Here is a 23,104-nt window from a genome sequence, read left to right as displayed (position 1 = left end):
CTGAAGCTCAGAGCCCACAAGAATGCAAGGCTCTGGTCCACATGGCTTGCTATAGTGGAAAATACCATATTTTCCCATGTATAACACACCCCTGTGTATAAGACACCTCCTATTTTGGGTTATGCAAAATTAAGAAAATGGGGGGGGGGTTGCTCTGAGTTGTTGGGCTTTTAGGGGGGAGGGTTGCCCAGACTCCATGAGCTTTTTTGGTGGGGGTACCCCAGGGTTGATGAGCTTTTTTTTGCTCGCCCACCGGACCTACACTGTGACTCAAACGTGTCACAAAGGCCACCTATCATCTGTCCCAGCACCAGTAGGAGAGCCACCAATCGCCCACCCTAGTGCCGCAGTGACAGCAAATCAACACCAGCCCTTGCCACAGCCACCAATAACACGCCAAATAGCCGCTGACAATCTCCGGCTCGCTGCAGCAACCAATCCCATATCACCCTTATACACTATCCGTGTATAAAATAACCTCCAATTTTTAACATACCATATTTTTCACTCTATAGGACGCCCTTTCCCCCCTCTAAAAATTAAGGGAAAATGTGTGTGCGTCCTATAGAGCGAATGCAGGCTCCTTGGCTTCAGCGATAGCAACGCGAAGCCCCTGAAGCGCAGAGGGAGCGCTCCCTCTGTGCTCCGGAGGCTACGCATTGCTTAAGCTGAAGCCTAGAGAGCGAGAGGGGTCGGTGCACACTGACTCCTCTCACTCTCCAGGCTTCAGGAATAGCCGCCTGAAGCCTGCGGAGCACAGCGCGAGTTCCCGTTGCGCTCCGCAGGCTTCGGGTTTCTTTCGCTGAAGCCAGCAGAGCAAGACTCTCCTGGCTTCAGCAGAGAGGGAGAGCTGCGCAGCTCCCCTTCAACCAAACGGGAGGAGAAATTGAAGGGGCTCTGTTTCTCCTGTCGCTTCACTGAAGGGGCGCTAAGCAGAGAGGGGGAGATTTTTTTCTTCTTGTTCTCCCCCTCTAAAACAAGGTGTGTCCTATGGTCCGGTGCATCCTATAGAGCGAAAAATACAGTAATTTTTTAACAAAGAAACCTCGTCGTATACACGGAAAAGCACAGTATTTCAGGAGTCTCCGTATGTTTCTCTGTTTCGATTCCTTAATAAAACGAATCACCGCAAGTTAGTCAGTGTCGCCTTGTCCCTCTCTGATCTGTGCTACGTGCCAGCTCGCTTGGCACAGGACATCTGCAAACTAAGAGTTGGCAGACACTTTCCTGGCATCACGAGGAGTCGTCTGGAAGTTGTTCAATGACTCCCCCGCCCACGATTTCTCGGACACTTAGTGCTGCCTACGATCAGAAGTGGTCACTGAGGTGATGGCTCTGACCTGGTGGAATGCTCTGTCCCAGTAGACTAGGGCCCTTCAGGATTTAACCTCCTTCTGCAGGGCCTGTAAGACAGAGCTGTTCCGCCTGGCCTTTAATTTGAATTCAGCCTGATCTTTTATTTCCCTTCTCTTCCCTCCCCCTCCCCTTTATGAAGATTACCCACTCTGGGATCCCACAGCTAATTCTCCCCTGGCCTCCTCGCTGGCCCAAGTAGGACCAATTCAGCCAGCTAGCCCTGGGGATTATCTAATTGATTTTTGATTTTTATTGTTATTCATGTTTTTATACTGTACTTTATGCTGCTTTTATAATTAAGTGTTTTAAAGTGTTTTAAATTTGTTGTTAGCCGCCCTGAGCCTGGTTTTTGAACTGGAAAGTGCAGGGTATAAATAAAAAAATACTATTATTATTATTATTATTAGTGGGGCAAGGGGTGACGCTGGTTCCTGAGATGGGGCGTAGGGTGAGGCATGGTGCAAGCACGGCAGCAGAACCAATCCTGCTGCCGCATCTACCTCTGCCTGCCTCGCCCCTCCTTCTCTCCAAAACCAGAACAGATGTTCGCTGTTCAAAAGGAAAGTGAGTGGCATCATCTCACTTGTGGCCCCCACCAACTGCTTTTGGCTATGATGGGTTGAGAATCCCCCTGGTTGGGCTTTAGATAATCTAGCTCGGTGGTTTCCAAAGTAGGTGGGAGCGCCCCCTGAGGGTCGTGGGATTACCTGGGGGGGCACCAAGAGGCAAAGGTGCAGCAGAAGGGACTCTGGAAGCGTAAATTACTATCAGACTTTGAAAAGCTGGCATCGAGTTCATCGGTTTTGTTGAACTCATTAAATTGTTTTCATTGGATTCTGATCAAAGGTGCAATTGATGGTTACTGTTTTGAATTTTATTGGGTTATCATCTTCCTTAGTGGGTTGTGCAAATTGCTATTTTTTTAATAGGGGTGGGTTGGGGGTGAGTTTATGGAATCAAGGGGGTGGCGGAACGACTGCTCTAGCGACTTGTAGATTTCAAAATAGCTCCAAGATTGCACCAGAACCTGCAGGATGGCAGCACATCTTAACCACCATGTCTACTCAGAAACAAGGCCTGTCAACCCCAGGTCAGTGGGGTTTAGGATGCAGGTGAACTTGTATTCTGGGGGGAACAGAATGTGCTTTCCCACTGCCGTTGTCTCTTTTGACACAGTATATGAACTGCTGCCCTGTCTAACACCCTGGAGGATTCTGACCAAGCAGTAAGAATTTCAGAACACGTCTGTCCTGGTAGATAGTTATTCCGTTCAATGCCTTGTTTCTATGGCCTTCTTTTCTACTGAGAGCCAGTATGGTGTAGTGGTTAAGAGCGGTAGTCACGTAATCTGGTGAACCGGGTTCGCGTCTCTGCTCCTCCACATGCAGCTGCTGGGTGACCTTGGGCCAGTCACACTTCTTTGAAGTCTCTCAGCCCCACTCACCCCACAGAGTGTTTGTTGTGGGGGAGGAAGGGAAAAAGGAGATTGCTAGCCGCTTTGAGACTCCTTTTTGTAATCAATAAAAGCTGTTTTTTTCAAGCAACGCGGAGCCAGAGTAAAGGTAAAGGGACCCCTGACCATTAAGTCCAGCCGTGGCCGACTCTGGGGTTGCGGCGCTCATCTTGCGTTACTGGCCAAGGGAACCGGCGTCCAGCTTCCGGGTCATGTGGCCAGCATGACTAAGCCGCTTCTGGCAAACCAGAGCAATGCACGGAAACGCCATTTACCTTCCCACCAGAGTGGTACCTATTTATCTACTTGCACTTTGACGTGCTTTCGAACTGCTAGGTTGGCAGGAGCAGGGACCGAGAGACGGGAGCTCACCCCATCACGGGGATTCGAACCGCTGACTTTCTGATCAGTAAGTCCTAGGCTCTGTGGTTTGACCCACAGCGCCACCCGCATCCCATAGTAGAGCAATTCAAATTAAATCTTCAGATATGGTTTTCCAAATTAGCTGCATTTGCCGACACCTTTACCTTTCTGCGTTGATTAGAAGATCATAGGGAGCTGCTGTAGACTGAGTTCATTTTTATCCATTAATTCATTCACTCATTCAATTTATTCATTTACTACATTTATATCCCACCGTTTCCTTCAAGGACCTCTAGGTGGTCTACACAGTTTTCCTCATCCCCATTTAATCCTTTTGAGGTAGGCTACGCAGAGACTGAGTGGCACAAGGGGACCCACTGAATGTCATGGCTGAGTGGGGATTTGAACCCGGGTCTCTTCCGTGTCCTAGTCGGGTGCTCTAACCAGTATACCACACTGCCTCTCCATATTCTCAAGCACCTACCTTGCTATTGGCAGGGACAGGGGCTCTCCAGCTTTCCAGGAAGGGGACATTTCCAGCCTACCAGTAGATGGAGGGAATTGAACCTGGAGCCTTCTGCACCTGGGGGGCAAACTTGAATAATTTTGGGGGGGACCCAGGTAAGCCCCACCCTGCATAATCGATCACATGACACGGTGCACACACACCACTTGAATAATAATAATAATAATAATAATAATAATAATAATAATAATTTATTATTTGTACCCCGCCCATCTGGCTGGGTTTCCCCAGCCACTCTGGGCAGCTTCCATAGAAACCAAAAAACACTAAAATATCATACATTAAAAACTTCCCTGAACAGGGCTGCCTTAAGATGTCTTCTGAATGTCAGGTAGTTGTTTATCATTTTGACATCTGGTGGGAGGGCGTTCCACAGCGCGGGTGCCACTACCGAAAAGGCCCTCTGCCTGGTTCCCTGTAGCTTTGCTTCTCGCAATGAGGGAACCGCCAGAAGGCCCTCGGCACTGGACCTCAGTGTCCGGGCAGAACGATGGGGGTGGAGACGCTCCTTCAGGTCCCATAAACTTTGTGGGGTCCAGCCCCCTCAAATATTTTATTGTGGGGCTGAAACCCACACAGCCCCTAGAAGTTGGCTCCTACGTTCTGCATGCAGAACAGATGTTCCCCCATTCAACTATGGCCTTCTTTTCTACATTTGGTCTCAATGTTTTCAGCTGGGTCTTCTTCTGCAAGTCTAATGATAGCCCTAATGGCGTTGATGCTTGAGTGAGTTAACTGGGTTTCAAATAATGGGTTACTAGGTGATGTTGGAAAGATCCTACACACACATACCTACGGGACCGCCTCTCCTGGTATGCCCCGTGGAGGACCTTAAGGTCCCCAAATGACAACATTTTGGAGGTCCCAGGTTGCAAGGTGGTTAGATTGGGCTCAACTAGGGCCAGGCCCCAACTTGGTGGAACACTCTGTCACAAGAGACTAGGGCCCTGCGGGACTTGACGTCTTTCTGCAGGGCCTGCAAGACAGAGCTGTTCCACCAGGCCTTTGGTTTGGACTCAGTCTGACCCTTATGTTGCCCTCTCCTTATGGTCTTGATCTATCGGCTACTTTAAAATGAGGCTGCATTTTAAATTGCATTTTAACCTGTATTTTAAATTGGGTTCCCCCCTCTCTTTTTCAACTATTATGTTTTTACTGTGATTTTATTGGTGTTAGCCACCCTGAGCCCGGCTCTGGCCGGGGATGGCAGGGTATAAATAAAATTTATTATTAATAATAATAACAACAACAATAATTATTATTATTATTATTGGAGAAGGGGACGACAGAGAATGAGATGGTTGGATGGTGTTCTTGAAGCTACCAGCATGAGTTTTGATCAAAATGCGGGAGGCAGTGTAAGACAGGAGTGCCTGGCGTTCTCTGGTCCACGGAGTCACGAAGAGTCGGACACAACTAAATGACTAAACAACAACAACAACCCTTACAGGAACAATCAAACCTATAAGAACTACACTTTCAGATCAGTCCAAGAATCCGTGCGACCCAATGTTTGGCTTCCCACAGTAGCCACTAAACGACTAAACAACAACAACAATAATATTACACTGCGTGGAGCCACGAACTTGCATGAGGTCTAAACTCTTAAGCAATTCCTCTAAAAGTGACCCCACTTCCTTGAAGAAAAGAGAGTGAATGACTTGGGTGAAGGAATTGAGGGGATGCAGATGACACCAAACTGGCAGGGGTAGCCAATGTCACAGAAGACAGAATCAGGATTCAAAATGACCTTAACAAAATGAATTTCAAATGTAAGGTTCTGCACTTAGGCAAGAAGAACCAGATGGGGAACACCTGGCTTACTAGCAGTACATGTGGAAAGGATCTAGGGGTCTTGGTGGACCGCAAGCTGAACATGAGTCGACAGTATGATGCAGCGGCAAAAAAGGCTAATGTTATTCTAGGCTGCATCAACAGAAATCTAGTGTCCAGATCAAGGGAAATCATAAAGGTAAAGGGACCCCTGACCATTAGGTCCAGTTGTGGCTGACTTTGGGGTTGCGGCGCTCATCTCGCTTTATTGGCCGAGGGAGCCGGCGTACAGCTTCCGGGTCATGTGGCCAGCATAGAATCATAGAATCATAGAATCATAGAGTTGGAAGAGACCACAAGGGCCATCGAGTCCAACCCCCTGCCAAGCAGGAAACACCATCAGAGCATTCCTGACATATGGTTGTCAAGCCTCTGCTTAAAGACCTCCAAAGAAGGAGACTCCACCACACTCCTTGGCAGCAAATTCCACTGTCGAACAGCTCTTACTGTCAGCATGACTAAGCCGCTTCTGGCGAACCAGAGCAGCGCACGGAAACATCGTTTACCTTCCTGCTGGAGCGGTACCTATTTATCTACTTGCACTTTGACGTGCTTTCAAACTGCTAGGTTGGCAGGAGCAGGGACCAAGCAACGGGAGCTCAGCCCATCGCGGGGATTCGAACCGCCGACCTTCTGATCGGCAAGTCCTAGGCTCTGTGGTTTAACCCACAGTGCCACCCGCATCCCCTAAGGGAAGTCATAGTTCCACTCTAATTCTGTCTTGATCACCTGGAATACTGTGGCCAGTTCTGGGCACCATAATTTAAGAAGGATGTTGACAAGCTGGAATGTGTGCAGAGGAAGGCGACCAAGATGATCAAGGGTCTGGAAACCAAGCCTTATGAGGAGTGCTTGAGGAAGTTGGGCATGTTTAGCCTGGCAAAGAGAAGACTGAAGGGAGAAAGAATAGCCATTGATAGCATCTTCCTCCTCCATGAATTTGCTCAATCCTTTTCAAAGCCAGTAGTTGGAATCCATCACTGCCTCAAGTGGGAGGGAGTTCCATAGTTTAACTTTGTGCTGTTGGGCATTTCGGTGACTGAGCCAGGAATCTTCTGCACGCCAAACCGTTGCTGTACAACTGAGCTACGGAAGAACATAGGCGTTCAGAAAGGGCTCACATCTACGAGTTGAAAGTACACATGTTACGGGAGCCCCACCTGTAATTTCTCTCAGACTGACGCATGAGCCTGGCGCACCTTCCCACACCAGCCCAAGGTCCAGGCATCACAAGTGGCTGCTGCATCCGTTGCCATGTCCTTCAGCCTCAAAATTATCCTTCCACCAGAACCATTTGAAATCTCCCTCTTACAATCACCTGCAGGTGGCCTGTCTCATATCCTCACGAGAAAGTGTGACTTGAGGGCAGCAAACTCATCCTAGTTTGTTCCCAGACAGAGAAAGGGATATCAGTAAGTATGGGTAGAAATGCAAATTTGCGTTTTAAAGGCGTAATAGGTAATTCACACTTCTCAAACCAGCCATGAGCTGAAACACCCTGCCGAATTTAAACTTTTCTGAATTTTACAATGCACTTCCCCAACCTAACGATGTGTACAAAAGTGCCGACGTTATTGGGAAGTATACACAAAAAGGCATTGATTAGAGAAAATAACATTGCTTGCTTTTCTTAAATTGATTTTTTTGAAGAAGAATTGTGAATTGCTGCAGATATGGAGAGAACTAAATCCAGGATTAGAAAGCGAGAGAAAGTGAAATAGGCAGATTTGTCCATGCACGTTCGTGTGCATGCGTAGTTCTGCGAACACAAGGAGAACCATACAGAATCAGGTCAGTAGTCCTTATAGGCCCAGTATCCTATTTCCAAGAGTGGACAGCTGCAACGTAGGAAGTGAAAAGGCAACAGCCCTGCTCCCCACTGCTGGATTTTATAGGTTTGATGTTCTGGAGTTTCCATGTGGCTATCATGGCTAATTTAGCCATGGAGAGAAATCTCCTCTTCCCTGAAATAATCTAATTCCACTTCTAAAGCCAGCAAAGCCACACCTTGTGTCAGTGAGTTCCACAGATTAACTCAGTATTAACTTCTTTCTTGTGTCCGATCCTCAGTCTATGGGGTGGAGGATGCACTGTCTGCATGTGCCCCCCCCATGCACACACCAAACCCCTCAGAATCATTGCATGTAGAAATGTAACATGTCAGAGAAAAAGCTGCAGCTAAATGATTTGACTGCCCCCTACCAAACAAGAAAAGCACAGCTGGATCAGGCCCATTTAGCTCAACTGCTTCCTGTTCTCACAGTGGTCCACCAGGTGCAATCAGGACCTAAGTGCAGCAGCTCTCCCCTCTGAAGGGATGTTCCAAAATCTACTGCTTCCAACAGTGGAATTAGTGGAACATCTCCATTGTAGCTAGTAGTCCCCTTGAGGCCTTATCCTCCAGGCGAGTGAACGAATCTCTATTTGATGCTATTTTAGGTTGCATCAACCAAAGTGTCCAGGTCAAGGGAAGTCATAAAAGGTAAAGGGACACCTGACCATTAAGTCCAGTCGTGGACAACTCTGGGGTTGCGGCGCTCATCTCGCTTTACTGGCCAAGGGAGCCGGCGTACAGCTTCCGGGTCATGTGGCCAGCAGGACTAAGCCGCTTCTGGCGAACCGGAGCAGCACACGGAAACACCGTTTACCTTCCCGCCGGAGCGGTACCTATTTATCTACTTGCACTTTGACGTGCTTTCGAACTGCTAGGTGGGCAGGAGCAGGGACCGAGCAACGGGAGCTCACCATGTCACGGGGGTTCGAACCGCCAACCTTCTGATCGGCAAGTCCTAGGCTCAGTGGTTTAACCCACAGCACCACCCGCGTCCCTTAGGGAAGTCATAGTCCCACTCTATTCTGCCTCGTTCAGACCCCACCTAGAATACTGTGTCCAGTTCTGGGCGCCACAATTTAAGAAGGATGTTGACAAGCTGGAAGGTATGTAGAAAAGGGTGCCCAAGATGATCAAGGGTCTGAAAGCCAAGCCCTTATGAGGAACGGTTGAGGGAGCTGGGTGTGTTTAGCCTGAAAAAGAGGAGACTGAGAGGAGATATGAGAACCACCTTCAAATATCTAAAGGTCTGTCACGTGGAAGATGGACCTACACTGCTCTGGGAGTGCAGGACTCGAACCCATGGCTTCAAGTTACAAGAAAGGAGATTCCAACTAAACATAATAATAAAATTTTATTCATATCCTTGCCAGCCAAAGCCAGGCTCAGAGCAGCTAGCAACAGTGAAAATAACACAGTTTATATAAAATCACCATCAATTAATTGAAAGACATTCTAAAATCAATTCATTCTAAAATCAATTCAGAGTCAAATTAATGGCAACCATTGGGCTAGAGTTCTGTGAGGATTACCAAAGGAGGGGGTCAGACTGTGCCCTTGCCAAAGGCCTGGTGGAACAGCTCTGTCTTGCAGGCCCTGTGGAAAAATGTCAAGTCCCGCAGGGCCCTAGTCTCTTGTGACAGAGTGCTCCACCAAATCGGGGCCACGGCCGAAAAGGCCCTGGCTCTGGCTGAGGCCAGCCTAACCTCCCTGTGGCCCGGGATCTCCAAGATGTTTCTGTTTGAAGACCGTAAGGTCCTCCGTGGGACATACCAGAAGAGGCGGTCCTGTAGGTACGAGGGTCCTAGACATGATTCTAGCTGATTAATGGGGCTCAAAATTAATTTGGGGAATGATGGGGAAATTTCAACATATTTGGTTTTTTCTCTTCCTCTCTTTCCACTACAAGGGCAGGCTATAGACCAGAGATGGAGCAACGTGGGTGCTGTGGGTGATGTCTCCCCCAGGTATCACCTCCGAGGGGGGTGGCAAAATGCTGTTTGGCACTCAACGCCTGCGAGAGACGCTGTGGCTTTGGCATGCGGATGCTTCCTGCTTCTGAAACTGTCCGCCCGGCGGCTCCCCCTCAGATGTAGGGCGGCAGGCAGACTCCTCGTTGCAAGGCACGCGATCTCCGCTAAACTACTCTGGCTGCACTAAAAAATAGCTCAACAGCTTTTGCTCCACAGAAATAAAGTCAAACCCTAAATAAATAAATAAAAATTCAATGTGTGTGAAGGAGGTGACAAGAAATTTTCTGCACCGGGTACCACGTAACCTTGCTATGCCACTGCTACAGACCATGGAAAAATATTTGAGACTACTAATACCTAATTCACTGGACTGGGATGTGGGTGGCGCTGTGGGTTAAAGCACAAAGCCTAGGACTTGCCGATCAGAAGGTCGGCGGTTTGAATCCCCGCGACGGGATGAGCTCCCATTGCTCAGTCCCTGCTCCTGCCAACCTAGCAGTTCGAAAGCACGTCAAAGTGCAAGTAGATAAATAGGTAACACTCCGGTGGGAAGGTAAACGGCGTTTCTGTGCGCTGCTCTGGTTCGCCAGAAGCGGCATAGTCATGCTGGCCACATGACCTGGAAGCTGTACGCCGCCTCCCTCAGCCAATAAAGCGAGATGAGCGCCGCAACCCCAGAGTCGGCCACGACTGGGCCTAATGGTCAGGGGTCGCTTTACCTTTAACTCACTGGAAGGACAGATCCTGAAGCTGAGGCCCCAATACTTTGGCCCCCTCATGTGAAGAGAAGACTCCCTGGAAAAGACCCTGATGTTGGGAAAGATGGAGGGCACAAGGAGAAGGGGACGACAGAGGACAAGATGGTTGGACAGTGTTCTCGAAGCTACCAGCATGAGTTTGACCAAACTGTGGAAGGCAGTGGAAGACAGGAGTGCCTGGCGTGCTCTGGTCCATGGGGTCACGAAGAGTCGGACACGACTAAACAATAACAACAACAAAAATACCTAATATTTCCAATAATCCCTAGCCCGCAGGGAGAGAGACAGTTCAGAATCCCTTGTGCACACACAAAGACAGTTTCTGCTACGATCTGACATTCATTCAGCGCTGATAGTCCGATGTCTCAGTGGCGTAGCGTGGGTTGTCAGCACCCGGGGCAAGGCAAGTAATTTGCACCCCCTAACCCATGGATTTGCGCCCCCTAACCCGTGGATTTGCGCCCCCTAACCCTAACCCCCAGATGTTGCACCCGGTGCGGCCGCCCCCATGCACCCCCCACGCTACGCCACTGTGATGTCTGTGGCTTCGATGAACCCTGGTCTCCTAGGTCTTAATACAATGCTCTAGCCACTAGGCTGCACAGCCTCTTTCTCTGCTTATGTCCCTGGATGCATTCCTTCTCTTCCCTTCATCCAGTCCCCTCCAGCTCCCGGAAGCGTCTGTTTCGCAAACAGGTGTCTTTGTTTTGCAACCGGAGCTGAGCAGAGCCAAGTCAGAGGTTTGTGACCCACAGCCTCCGCTCCGACCCCCAAACCAGCCTGCCTGCCACCTCTTTCATCCCTCACATGCAGGAATTCCGAGAAAGCCGGGGTTTTAGTGAAAGTATTTTGCGTCTGGAATTGTCGCCACTCGAATTCAAGGCCTGCATTTTTTCGGCTTAAGTCCCTGGCCTGGAGCCTGCTCTGGTTCGAGCATCTAGCGCTTGGCCGCACCCACCCGGAGGTGCAGAACAGAAACTGAGAAGAAAGACCATGCAGATGATAGCAGGGGAATCTCAGGTTCAGATGCCAGTTAAGTCATCAGCAGGCTTGAGTGGTTTTGGCAAGTCCGGCAGCCTCAGTTCTCCATCTGTGAAATGGGTAGATTAAGGGCCAACCTTCAATGGCTACTTTGAGGATGGACAGAATGTGATCGGAAATGTAGAATGAGCTGCTCCCAGTGTGCTTTCATCCCCAAACTTCCAGGCTGCCACCCAGCCAGGATTCTTTAACTCTGGGCTAACCATCAGGATGGAGAGGGACAGGAGAAATTTGACCCAGTTTGCGTTTAATTTGCTCTTTTGAAAGCAATGTGCAAACCCAAACATAGCTGCACATCAAAATCCGCCCTTCTCCGTATTGTGTAATGCGTTTCCCCAGCCAAGTAACGTGCTCAAAAATGCACAAACCAGGGTAAAGCGTGCACAGAAACGCATATAATAGGGAAGACACCATGCAAAACTGCTTTGGATTAGGGAACGTTGGTTTGCAAGCATGGGTCCCTTAGGCAACAGCGCATAGAAAAATGTGCGTATCAGCAGCACTAAAAAGCTGCTAAATTTTCGTGCAGATTTTTTTTTAAAAGGAGAAAAATTTCAGGCTGATGTTGGAAAGAGGAGGACTGAATGGAGGACTGGAGAAAGGAGAAACTGAAAGAAACCGAAAATGGACCAATTTGCTTTGCCCTCACTGCCATGAATGTGCCTGCGTTCTAGTAGATCGACGAACAAGCCTCTCCTTCCCTTTCGGAATGGCGTGTGTGGGCGGCACTAGGCACCAAAGCATCCCAGAACTGTCCACCCTCGGCCCCGTGCGCCACTTGCACACTGCATTGCGCCAGAGCCAGAAGGCAGCCATATTTCCTCCATGCCAATTGTTTCATCTTTGGCACAGCCAGGGGTGGACCGGGGTCCAGAGCTCCAAGTCTTTCCTGCCGGGCCCCAGATCTCCTATTACTTCCCTACTCTTTAAAAACTTTAATAATAATAATAATAATAATAATAATAATAATAATAATAAAGTTTGCTTACAGAATGGGTTGGAGGAATCGCTTGTCTTCAGTTTCTCTCACTTTCTCATTATTCCACCCCTAAGTTGACGTTTTCACAACAGTTCGCCATCTGGGTATTTATTCTGAAAGTCCTCACAAAAATTCAGCTGCCTTTCAGTGCGCAGCTCTTCCTAACGTACACATTTCCCCATGCAGTTTCTCCCAATATAATGCATATTTATACCCAGACTTATTAATATAGTAATTGTGGTTGTTCTTAATTATATGCATTTTTAGAAATGCTTTTTCCTAGTGTATCCATTTTTGTACCCAGTTTTTGGGGTTGGAAACACACATTTCAAAGGATAGCTGCGTGTTGGTCCACATACGGTTTTGAAAACTGTCTATTAGGTAGGTTTGCATCAGAATGTGACCTGAAGTGAATTTCTTCCTCCAGCCAACGCCTGGAGGTCCTGTATACATTAAGGCACCTTTACGCTGCAGATCCGAAACTTGAGCTCTTTAGCTACCCAGCAATGCCCCTGGCTCCTGCACACAATATATTTAAAGCACACACGCCCCTCAGGAATCCTAGGATCTGTAGTTTGTTTAAGGGTGCTGGGAGTTCTAGTTCTGTGGGGCACAAACTACAGTTCCCAAAATTCTTTGGGGGTGAAATGTCCTTTAAACCTATGGCGTGTACACAGCCACAGGGAATTATAAAACCAGTGCATCTGGCTAGGTCCCCATGTTTCAAAGACCCCACAAACAACTTCATCCTCACATTACAAGCCATAACTTTTACCAAACTTTCAGAAGACATCTGAAGGCAGCCCTGTTTAGCGAAGCTTTTAATGTTTAATAGGTTATTGTAGTTTAGTGTTTTGTTGGAAGACATTCAGAGTGGCTGGGGAAACCCAGCCAGATGGGCTGCATATAAATATTAAAATTATTATTATTATTATTATTATTATTATTATTATTATTATTATTCTCACATGTAAAGCCATGCCTCAAAAGTGCTGCATTGTCAATAACAATATCCTGAATTGTCTGGGAATCCCCCCATCACTGGCAAACTGAGGCCTTTGCAATATTTCTGCAGCCGCTCTTTCAAATGAGATGATTTCCTACAGGGAAACTTCTCCTTTTTGCTACTGGGGAGGGGGAATATGGGGCAAAAGGGCGTAGCTACCGGACCGGACAATGCCATTCAGACCTGGACAGCTTTTGCCCAGCAGTGGGCCAGCCAAAGCCTTGCATGCCCCGTGCTGTGAGCATGACAGCGCCTAAGCAGCTCTAATGAGAGGATGGTTTTTTCCGTACGCTGAATGCCAAGTATTGCTCAAACCTTTCAGACGGCACAAAACCCATCCGGTTCTTATAAAACCCACCAAATCCATCCAGTTCTCCAGTATCTCATATGCTCTGCTGTATCCCTTTTGTTTTCCGTCTCTTTACTTTTCCATGGACAACCAGCTCTCTCCACCTGCTCCTCTCCAAAAGCCATGTTTGCCACCATCATGAAGTCTGGCTTGCAGTGGAATGGAGGGGGCCTAACTGAGCTTGCCCCCCCCCCTCAGAGATCATTTAAGGGGCCTCAACTCACAGATCAGAAGACCGCGATTGCGGCTGTGGGAAGGAGAGGAGAGAGGTTAGAGGGTTTGCAAAAGGAAAAAGAAAGCAAGAAAAGGTGATTAAACCCGCATCCTTGTGTGGTGCCCAAACCCTCTTGCCAGTGTGCCAAATAGGAGAGGGTTCTCCATTCCTCACAGCTGGGCTCAGCAGGCAGTTTAAAGGCTGAACACACATTTCCAAGCCCCAACTGGTAGAGATGATAACCTTACTCTCTATGTGCCCACCCCACCACTTCTGCCTGTGCTGTTTTCCAAATGTGGATAGGGTATTAAAAAGGTAAAGGGACCCCTGACCATTAGGTCCAGTCGTGGCCGACTCTGGGGTTGCGGCACTCATCTCGTTTTACTGGCCGAGGAAGCCGGCGTACAGCTTCCAGGTCACGTGGCCAGCATGACTAAGCCGCTTCTGGCGAACCAGAGCAGCACACAGAAACACCGTTTACCTTCCTGCCGGAGGGGTACCTATTTATCTACTTGCACTTTGTGTTTTCGAACTTCTAGGTGGGCAGGAGCAGGGACCGAGCAACGGGAGCTCACCCCGTTGCAGGGATTCAAACCGCCAACCTTCTGATCGGCAAGTCCTAGGCTCTGTGGTTTAACCCACAGCGCCACCCACGTCCCACGGATAGGGGACGGATTTAAGGGGCCTCGGATTAGGTACCACCTAATGCCCTTTCCACGGTTGGAAAAAAGCAACATTTTTGTGGCGCGACACCTAGGAACTCCCGGCGGATGGACACTTTCACTGAACTCTTTTTGGTGCCTGTAAGAAACATTTTTGTTTAGGAAAGTCTACCCAGATATTTAGAACATTTGCATGTGTTTTAATCGTACCACTGATTGTAGTTATTATTTGAATGCTTTAACAACTATTTTTACGGATAAAAACAGTTATTGTGTTATTCTTTTTGTAAAGTGTTCAAGGTTTATTGGTTTTTTTCATAATCAAATGAAATGTATTTTTTTGTATTTTTAAGTTTTAATGTATTTTTAATCTTTTTAATCTCCAGAGTGGCTGGGGAAACCCAGCCAGTTGGGGGGGTAGAAACAATAAATTATTATTATTATTATTATTATTAGCAGCAGCAGCAGCAGCAGCATAAAATAAAATAAATAAGCATGCAACCTGTCCTCTGCCCCCGATTGATCGCTTCACACTCTCTGATATCCATGAAAACTCAATGGAGTCTTTAAGATATGTTTGCAATATTCATTTCATTTCATTTAGTCTAGCGGCAGCTAGACTGGTGACTGGGAGCGGCCGCCGAGACCATATAACACCGGTCTTGAAAGACCTACATTGGCTCCCAGTATGTTTCCGAGCTCAATTCAAAGTGTTGGTGCTGACCTTTAAAGCTCTAAATGGCCTTGGTCCAGTATACCTGAAGGAGCGTCTCCACCCCCATCATTCAGCCCGGACACTGAGGTCCAGCTCCGAGGGCCTTCTGGCGGTTCCCTCACTGCGAGAGGCCAAGTTACAGGGAACCAGGCAGAGGGTCTTCTCGGTGGTGGCACCCGCCCTGTGGAACGCCCTCCCACCAGATGTCAAAGCGATAAACAACTACCTGACATTCAGAAGACATCTGAAGGCAGCCCTGTTCAGGGAAGTTTTTAATATGTGACATTTTAGTGTATTTTTCATCTTTGTTGGAAGCCGCCCAGAGTGGCTGGGGAAACCCAGCCAGATGGGCGGGGTACAAATAAATTATTATTATTATTATTATTATTATTATTATTATTATTATTATTATTATTATTAATTTATAGCCCGACTTTTCTTCTCCAAAGGAGCTCACAGTGGCATACAAATTTCTCCTCCTTCTCCCCTTTTTATCCTCACAAGAACCCTGTGAGGTAGATTAGGCTGAGAGGAAGGGAGCTTCCATAGCTCAGGGGGGATTCAAACCCTGGGCTCCTGAGTGATAGCCCAACACTCTAACCACTACACCATGCTGGGTCTCCAGCATATTTTCTGAATGTCTCTTTGTCCCCCATGAATGGGGTTCTTCTTGTTTTGGCTGTTGGTTGACTGTGTTTGCTGTGGGTGCAATTCTGCCTTCAGAACATGCAGCTCGTTGCAAACTGATGTACTTTGGCAGTACAGGCAGTACAGTGGTGCCTCGCAAGACGAAAAGAATCCGTTTTGTGATTCTCTTCGTCTAGCGGTTCTTTCGTCTTGCGAAGCAAGCCCATTGACAGATTAGTGGATTAGCGCTATTAGCGCTTTTAGCGGCTTTTAGCGGCTTATCTGCTGATTGGATCAGCTGATAAGCGGCTAAGCGGCTTAGAAAAAGGGGGGGGAGGAAAAAAACCAGCAGGAACTGGCAAGACATTGTCGTCTTGCGAAGCAAGCCCATAGGAGATTCATTTTGCGAAGCACCTCCAAATCGGAAAACTCTTTCGTCTAGCGAGTTTTCCGTCTTGCGAGGCATTCGTCTTGCGGGGCACCACTGTAACTGCAGTTGGAGGGAAATCCCGACGCAACTTTCAGTGTCCATTCAGCCTATCTACGGGACCGCCTCTCCTGGTATGCCCCGTGCAGGACCTTAAGGTCCACAAGTGACAACACTTTGGAGGTCCCAAGTCGCAAGGGGGTTAGATTGGTCTCAACTAGGGCCAGGGCCTTTTCAGCACTGGCCCCAACTTGGTGGAACGCTCTGTCACAAGAGACCAGGGCCCTGTGGGACTTGACATCTTTCCACAGGGCCTGCAAGACAGAGCTGTTCCGCCTGGCCTTTGGTTTGGACTCAGTCTGACCCTTATGTTTCCCTCCCCTTATGGTCTTGATTTATCGGCTACTTTTTACAATGAGGCTGCATTTTAAATTGCATTTTAACCTGTATTTTAAATTGGTTTTTTTTCTTCTTCCCCCTATTATGTTTTTACTGTGATTTTATTGGTGTTAGCCGCCCTGAGCCCAGCTCTGGCGGGGTATAAATAAAATGAATAATAAATACAATAAATAATAATAAAACTATTATTATTATTATTATTATTATTATTATTATTATTATTATTATTATTATTATCTCTTCTGCTCCACTCAGCTTGAAGAGGCAAAAAATTTCCCTAGGGCAGAATAATACAGTGATACCTCGGGTTACATACGCTTCAGGTTACATACGCTTCAGGTTACAGACTCCACTAGCCCAGAAATAGTGCTTCAGGTTAAGAACTTTGCTTCAGGATGAGAACAGAAATCGTGTGATGGTGGCGTGACGGAGGCCCCATTAGCTAAAGTGGTGCTTCAGGTTAAGAACAGTTTCAGGTTAAGAACGGACCTCCGGAACGAATTAAGTACTTAACCCGAGGTACCACTGTATTACAGAAGGTCGTGATGATTGCTATCTGAAACCATCAGTGGCATAGCGTGGATTGCTGGTGCCCGGGGCGGGGCAAGTGTTGCACCTTCCTTTTGGACTGGGCAGCTGGGCTGGGGCACATGCTGGGGGGGGGGCGTATGGAGCCCATGCAGAGGGTGGACGGATTCAGCCTCCAACAGGCTCCTCACCTGCTGCCTCCATCCACCTGCCCACTAAACCAACCTGCCGGCTGCTGCTCCTCAGCTGCCAGGTCTCCATGCCTATCATGATTGTGCCCCTTCAAAAATGTGCCCTGCCACCTGGTCACACCATGCTATGCCTCTGGAAACAATATCCACATTGGGCTGTATCTGACCAAATCGGAGTAGACCCATTGAGTTCCACCAGCTTGACTTAAATCCATTGGTTTCAATGGGCCAGCTCTGAGTATGACTTACCGTAACCAGATTCCCCATCGGAAATCCAGCCTTGCAGGTGACAAGGGCATCTCAAACCACCTGGCAGTCATAGGAGAGCATCTCTCCCAGTCCCTACCTGATTCCCTGAATGCATCTATGATTCCATGAATTCGATAAATGTATGGTGCTGGAGGAGACCCTTGAGAGTCCCATGGACTGCAAGAAGATCAAACCTCTCCATTCTGAAGGAAATCAGCCCTGAGTGCTCACTGGAAGGACAGATCGTGAAGCTGAGGCTCCAAGACTTTGGCCACCTCATGAGAAGAGAAGACTCCCTGGAAAAGACCCTGATGTTGGGGAAGATGGAGGGCAGAAGGAGAAGGGGATGACAGAGGACGAGATGGTTGGACAGTGTTCTTGAAGCTACCAGCATGAGTTTGACCAAACTGCAGGAGGCAGTGGAAGACAGGAGGGCCTGGCGTGCTCTGGTCCATGGGGTCACGAAGAGTCGGACACGACTAAACGACTAAACAACAACAACAACATCTGCACTTAGAGAGCCTGTGGTGGTGTATTGCTCAGAGTGTCAAACTCAGACCCGGGACAGAAGAACCAGGGTTCAAATTCCCAGTTGGCCAAGCAAAGTTCATTGGGCTGTTGACTGCCTCTCAGGCCTCTCAGCCTGTCCTACCTCACAGGGTTGTTGTGAGGGTGAAACGGGGAGGAGGAGAACTACGCAAGGCCACCTCGAGTTCCTTGCAGGAAAGGAAGGGAATAAATGTAATGAATTTAAATGAACAAATAACACACCCCTCTTGCAATTACTTCTGGTATACTAATTTCTTTTAGCATTTGGCATCTGTTTCCTTCTATGATTCCTCCTAACATCATCAGTCTCCCATCATCTTTTTTTCCCTTAATTTTTATTGATTTTAACATATAAACTTATCACTTATACAATCTTTTTAGACTTCCATCAGCACCTCTGATGACCCACCGTTTTAACCACTTCTTATGCATTTCTTAACTTTATATTGCCTTTACAACTCCTAACAAATCATCCTTCCCCTTCTCCATTTTTGCAATACTTCCAATAATACGCCTCACAAAAATTCTTGCAAACCTACAAACATTGTCTGATCTTCACAAATACTTTTCAAATAGTCCGCAAATTTACTCCAGTCTTCCGTGAATTTCTGGTCCCGCCGGTTTCGAATCCTTCCTGTTAGTTTATCTAGTTCTGCATAGTCCATTAACTTCATCCTATCAGTCTCCCATCATCAATAGGCATTGCATTACTTTCCCCTTCACTTTATGCTCAAGATACTTCTATTGCACCATTTTGCAGTGCGCAGAAAGAGATCACACACCATACAGGTGTCCTCTATTCCAATCTTTCTGTCCAGGGAGACAGCAATGCTTATCCCAAACTATTCACAGTATCCCTTTAACATTTGCCCGTTGTCTGTATTTTCCAGGACCACCTCAGGTGTCTTATTTAACACCAAAGCATCTCAGCAGGAACATAAACCCTTCATCGAGGAAGCTATCCCCTGTGACATCTGCAGAGTATAACATCGGGTATCATTTCCTTCAGGATATTTCCATAGGATTCTGTGGAAGCCAATGAAAGTAAGCCCTGCTGAATCAGACCAAGGCTGGTCCATCTCACCCAGTATCCAGTTTCCAACAGGGGACAGCCAGGAACCTCTAAGATGCTCACAAGCGGGGCAACTGGTCTTACTGGATAGCCCTACCCTTCACAAGCGGAGCCAATCCTTTTTTTTGGACCACCTGAGTAGGTGGCTCGCATCACCACTTCTTGTGGCAGTGAGTTCCATAAGCTAACTGTGCGTTTGCATGACGAAGTCCTTTCTTTGTTCTGTCTGAGCCACCTGCCGGTGAGTTTCTTTTAGCAAATGGCCACCAAAGAAAGAAAGGCAATTGTGTGCTTTCTCAACACCCTGATCATATCCTCTCTCGATTAAAAAGCCCCGTGTGATTTTAACTCTCCTCGGGTCAAGGTCCCCAACTCTTTTAGCTGCGATTGCAGCGGGTTGGACTAGATGACCCTTTGAGTTCCTTCCAGCTCTCCAATTCTATGATTCTGAGGTTACCCTTTTCTGATTCCTTTTCAACCCTCTGTTTTTAGATTTGTCATTTGCTTTTCACTTCCATGCTGTGCGTTATCTGATTTTGTCCACCTGTTCACACACACATGCACACACCCACACCCTAGAAAACTTCATCATTTGGGGACGAGAGATACCCAGTCACACAAGTGTGGTTTTTCAGGTGATGCACCTGGTCTGGAAGAACACAAGCTGTTTTTCTTTCACAGCACCTTTTCCAGAGCAGAATCTACCCTGCAAATGCTTCAGATGGAGCAATGCTCAGCTCAGAATGGGCAACATTCAGATCTGAGTCCAGCAGCTGGGATTTTACTTCTCTGGGGAGCCTTCGGGAGACGGAGGAAGGTGAGAATATGGCCTGCCTCATCCCCATCAGCTAGGCCTGGCTATCCCACGATCAGTTCCGCTAACAGGTTCTTCAGGATTCTGGAGTACCTGCCAACCTGCACAACCTATTTGATTGCAGATGAAAGCAGGGCACAAAAGACAGGTGAGGACAAGTGATGATGAACCATCAGTGAGGCCTCTATTATAACACCTTGAAAGAAAATGTCTCTGACCTCTTAATGCCTGTCCTCACTCCCTGCCCTGATTCACTTACTGGGTCTCGGGGTGACACTCATGTCCGATCCTTCCCACTCTATCCTATCCAGAGCTATCTGGATAGGGGGCAAGAACTGGGATGGGTGTGATAGGGGGATTTCTGTCTTGTCTGCTCTTTTGAATCAAACACAGGACCAGCTGGTTCATGCCTAAAGGCTTGTGCCTGACTTAATTTGAACATGCATCCTGAACAATTCTTGCCCTGCCTTGAAAAAATATTCCCAGACTAGCATTATTGACAATATCTCAAGGTGAGGGCATTGACCTTCTAAGAAACTGATAATTTTTTAGTAGCAGCTTATAGCCGCAACCTGGAAGAGTTTTGAATACATGCAGATCTCCTGGTGGCAATAAGAAAGCACGGACAATAGCTTTGTCTGAAAAATTGACCAAATAAGCGAAAAAATCTCAACTGAGAGTTCCACGAAGTGGCCTCCTCTGGACTCCCAGTTTCAGCTCTGGAGAAATGTTTTTCCATAACCGCTCTGCTTTTGGGGAGAGCAGGGATAGTGGGGGTATCTGTGTAAATTACTTGTTCTTATAAAATTAAAAATTAAATTAAAAAGAGAGATTTTTCCAGAGCAGTTTGGGATCGAGCACAACGGACGGCAAATTGCAAACACCTGTTGCGGAATTCGCAAGACTGGCTCGGCACCGAAATCGACCTGTGTTGGCACCGTGTGGTGGGAATAAGCGCGGAGCCCTGCTCTGGAGGCGAAACCGACCGACCGAGCGGACGCGACCCCTACCTCGTTTCTTCCTCCTGGCTTGAGCGAACATTTCCATGGAGTTTACGAATAACAGCAACAGGAACAGAATCCACTGCATCTGGCCAGGAATAAATTGGCGCAAGGGAAGAATCAGATCATTCAGGCGGCTGACAGTTCTCCTGCTGCCAAGCGCAGATTGAGCAAAAGGAGGGAAAACAGCTCTCTCTCTCTCTCCCTTTCTCTTTTTGGAGGGGAGTGGGATAAAAGAAAAAAGTGGGAGGAAGAGAAAACGATGGGGACAAAAGCACGGTTCACAGCATCCCCCGTGAGGTGGGTCGTGGCACCAGCTGGTCACCAAATGTGGGCTCTCTATGGTGGCATCAGGGAAGATGGCAGGAGTTCAGCGGCCGGTCCCAAGAACCATGGCGCAGAAGAAGCTTCGGTGGCAGATCCAGGGCTTAGAAGTGGCAGTTCTCCTCCTCACCTGTCTCACGGGCAGCACTCCCAGGCCAAAGGGAACAAAAACCTGCAAAGTTCCCTCTCTGGAGAGCTCCAGGCTTCACCTCTGCGGAGAGCTGCTGGTCTGCCTTGCGCCGCTCAAGCTGAACTTCTGCCATGACTCGGAAATCAGGTTCAATGTAAAGCCCTTCCAAATTATCGGGGTGGAGTCAGGGAATTAACCGTGTCCCTGCCGGCGAGCCGCTCGTTCACCCTTGCCCCGTGTCGCCGTGGGCCCCCCCACCCCGTTAAAAAAAGACAGACTCCGACAGACTTTCTGGATTAGTCAGACACAAATGCTGGTCTCTCCCCCAGACTTTATTTCAGAAAGGGGAAATTTAATCACTTCAATTTACTCAGCCGCATTCCATATGACAAAGTCGGTGTCTTTTGGCAGGGGGTATGAACAGCCAAAAAACGAGAGAGAGAGAGAGAGAAATGGGAATCAAAGGGACTCCCTCTTTGCATTTTTACAGCCACTGTTTATTACAGCAACTAATAAATTTTCATTTGATAGCTACTGACCTGGGACGTTTGTTTCCCAATGTTATCTCTGCATCGTGGGTGATTTGTTTCTTCATTCCCCTCCTGTGAGCAAAACAACAGCAGATTTCTTCTGTATGTCTTGCGTGTTCGTTAGCTGCAGTGCTGCTCTTTGAATTTTCCACACATTTTCGGCCAAAAATGAACGTTCTCCTGGAAAGGAAAATCCAGATTGATTTTTAAGGGGCGAAACAACAAAGGTCAGAAAACAAGAGGCAGCTGCTTTTTTAAAAAATGGAATAATTTCCCTGTCACAACTGAGCTTCTAATCATTCACGTTATCTACATTTGGACAGAACACCATTGCACAGTAATATTAAGGAGGGGGGCCTTGGGAAACTTTTTAAAATAAGGAAAGTGCCGTTTTAATCCCCCCCCCCCAATCCTCCTGGTGACGGAGCATATTGAACATAAACTTCAATCTTCTTTGCTTGGAAATCTTAGAAATGAAGAATGTTAATGTGTCAACTTTTATGTATTCATTTAGCAATATTTATATGCCACTTAATCAAACATATCTCTGAAACCATTAAAGGTAAAGTATAAAGGGACCCCTGACCATTAGGTCCAGTCGTGACCGACTCTGGGGTTGCGGCGCTCATCTAGCTTTATTGGCCAAGGGAGCCGGAGTACAGCTTCCGGGTCATGTGGCCAGCATGACTAAGCCTCTTCTGGTGAACCAGAGCAGCGCACGGAAAGGCCGTTTACCTTCCCGCCGGAGTGGTACCTATTTATCTACTTGCACTTTGACGTGCTTTCGAACTGCTAGGTGGGCAGGAGCAGGGACCGAGCAACGGGAGCTCATCCTGTTGCGGGGATTCGAACCGTCAACCTTCTGATCGGCAAGCCCTAGGCTCTGTGGTTTAACCCACAGCGCCACCCGCGTCCATTATGCATCTCTAAAAAGGGCATGAAATAGGCATGCAAAATGATGGTTAAAAACTTTCACAATTAAATGAAAAGATGGCTGCGCATTAATTTATTATTTCTTCTCTCTCTCTCTCTCTGCCCCCCCCCCATCTGCATCCTGCAGTTAAAAAGTAGTATCACACCACTTTAAACATTCATGGCTTCCCCCAGAGAATCATGGGAAGTGTAGTTTGTTAAGGGTGCTGAGAGTTGTTAGGAGACCCCGCCCCCTATTTCTCTCACAGAACTACAATTCCCAGAGTTCCCT

General features: G+C 47.7%; 1 protein-coding gene across 2 annotated transcripts in view; it reads right to left on the bottom strand.

The window, feature by feature from the left end:
* The window catches only part of RSPO4 (R-spondin 4), a 38,280-nt gene extending 16,352 nt beyond the window's left edge, over positions 1-21,928 (bottom strand). The window contains exons 1-2 of one of the 2 annotated variants that reach the window (XM_083507751.1): positions 21,910-21,928; positions 20,926-21,004 (exon numbers count right to left, since the gene is read on the bottom strand). In XM_083507751.1, coding sequence (XP_083363877.1) covers positions 20,926-21,004 — 79 coding nt within the window. In that variant the 5' untranslated portion in view covers positions 21,910-21,928. Of the gene's footprint in view, positions 1-20,925; positions 21,005-21,370; positions 21,488-21,909 lie in introns of those variants that run through there. The other variant, XM_083507750.1, reaches the window with a different exon arrangement.
* Positions 21,929-23,104: the final 1,176 nt, after the last annotated feature.

This window comes from Podarcis liolepis (genome assembly GCF_965112155.1).
Source record: "Podarcis liolepis genome assembly, chromosome: 6".
In the NCBI taxonomy this organism is placed as follows: Eukaryota; Metazoa; Chordata; class Lepidosauria; order Squamata; family Lacertidae; genus Podarcis; species Podarcis liolepis.
This window is presented reverse-complemented; position numbering and strand designations above follow the sequence as displayed.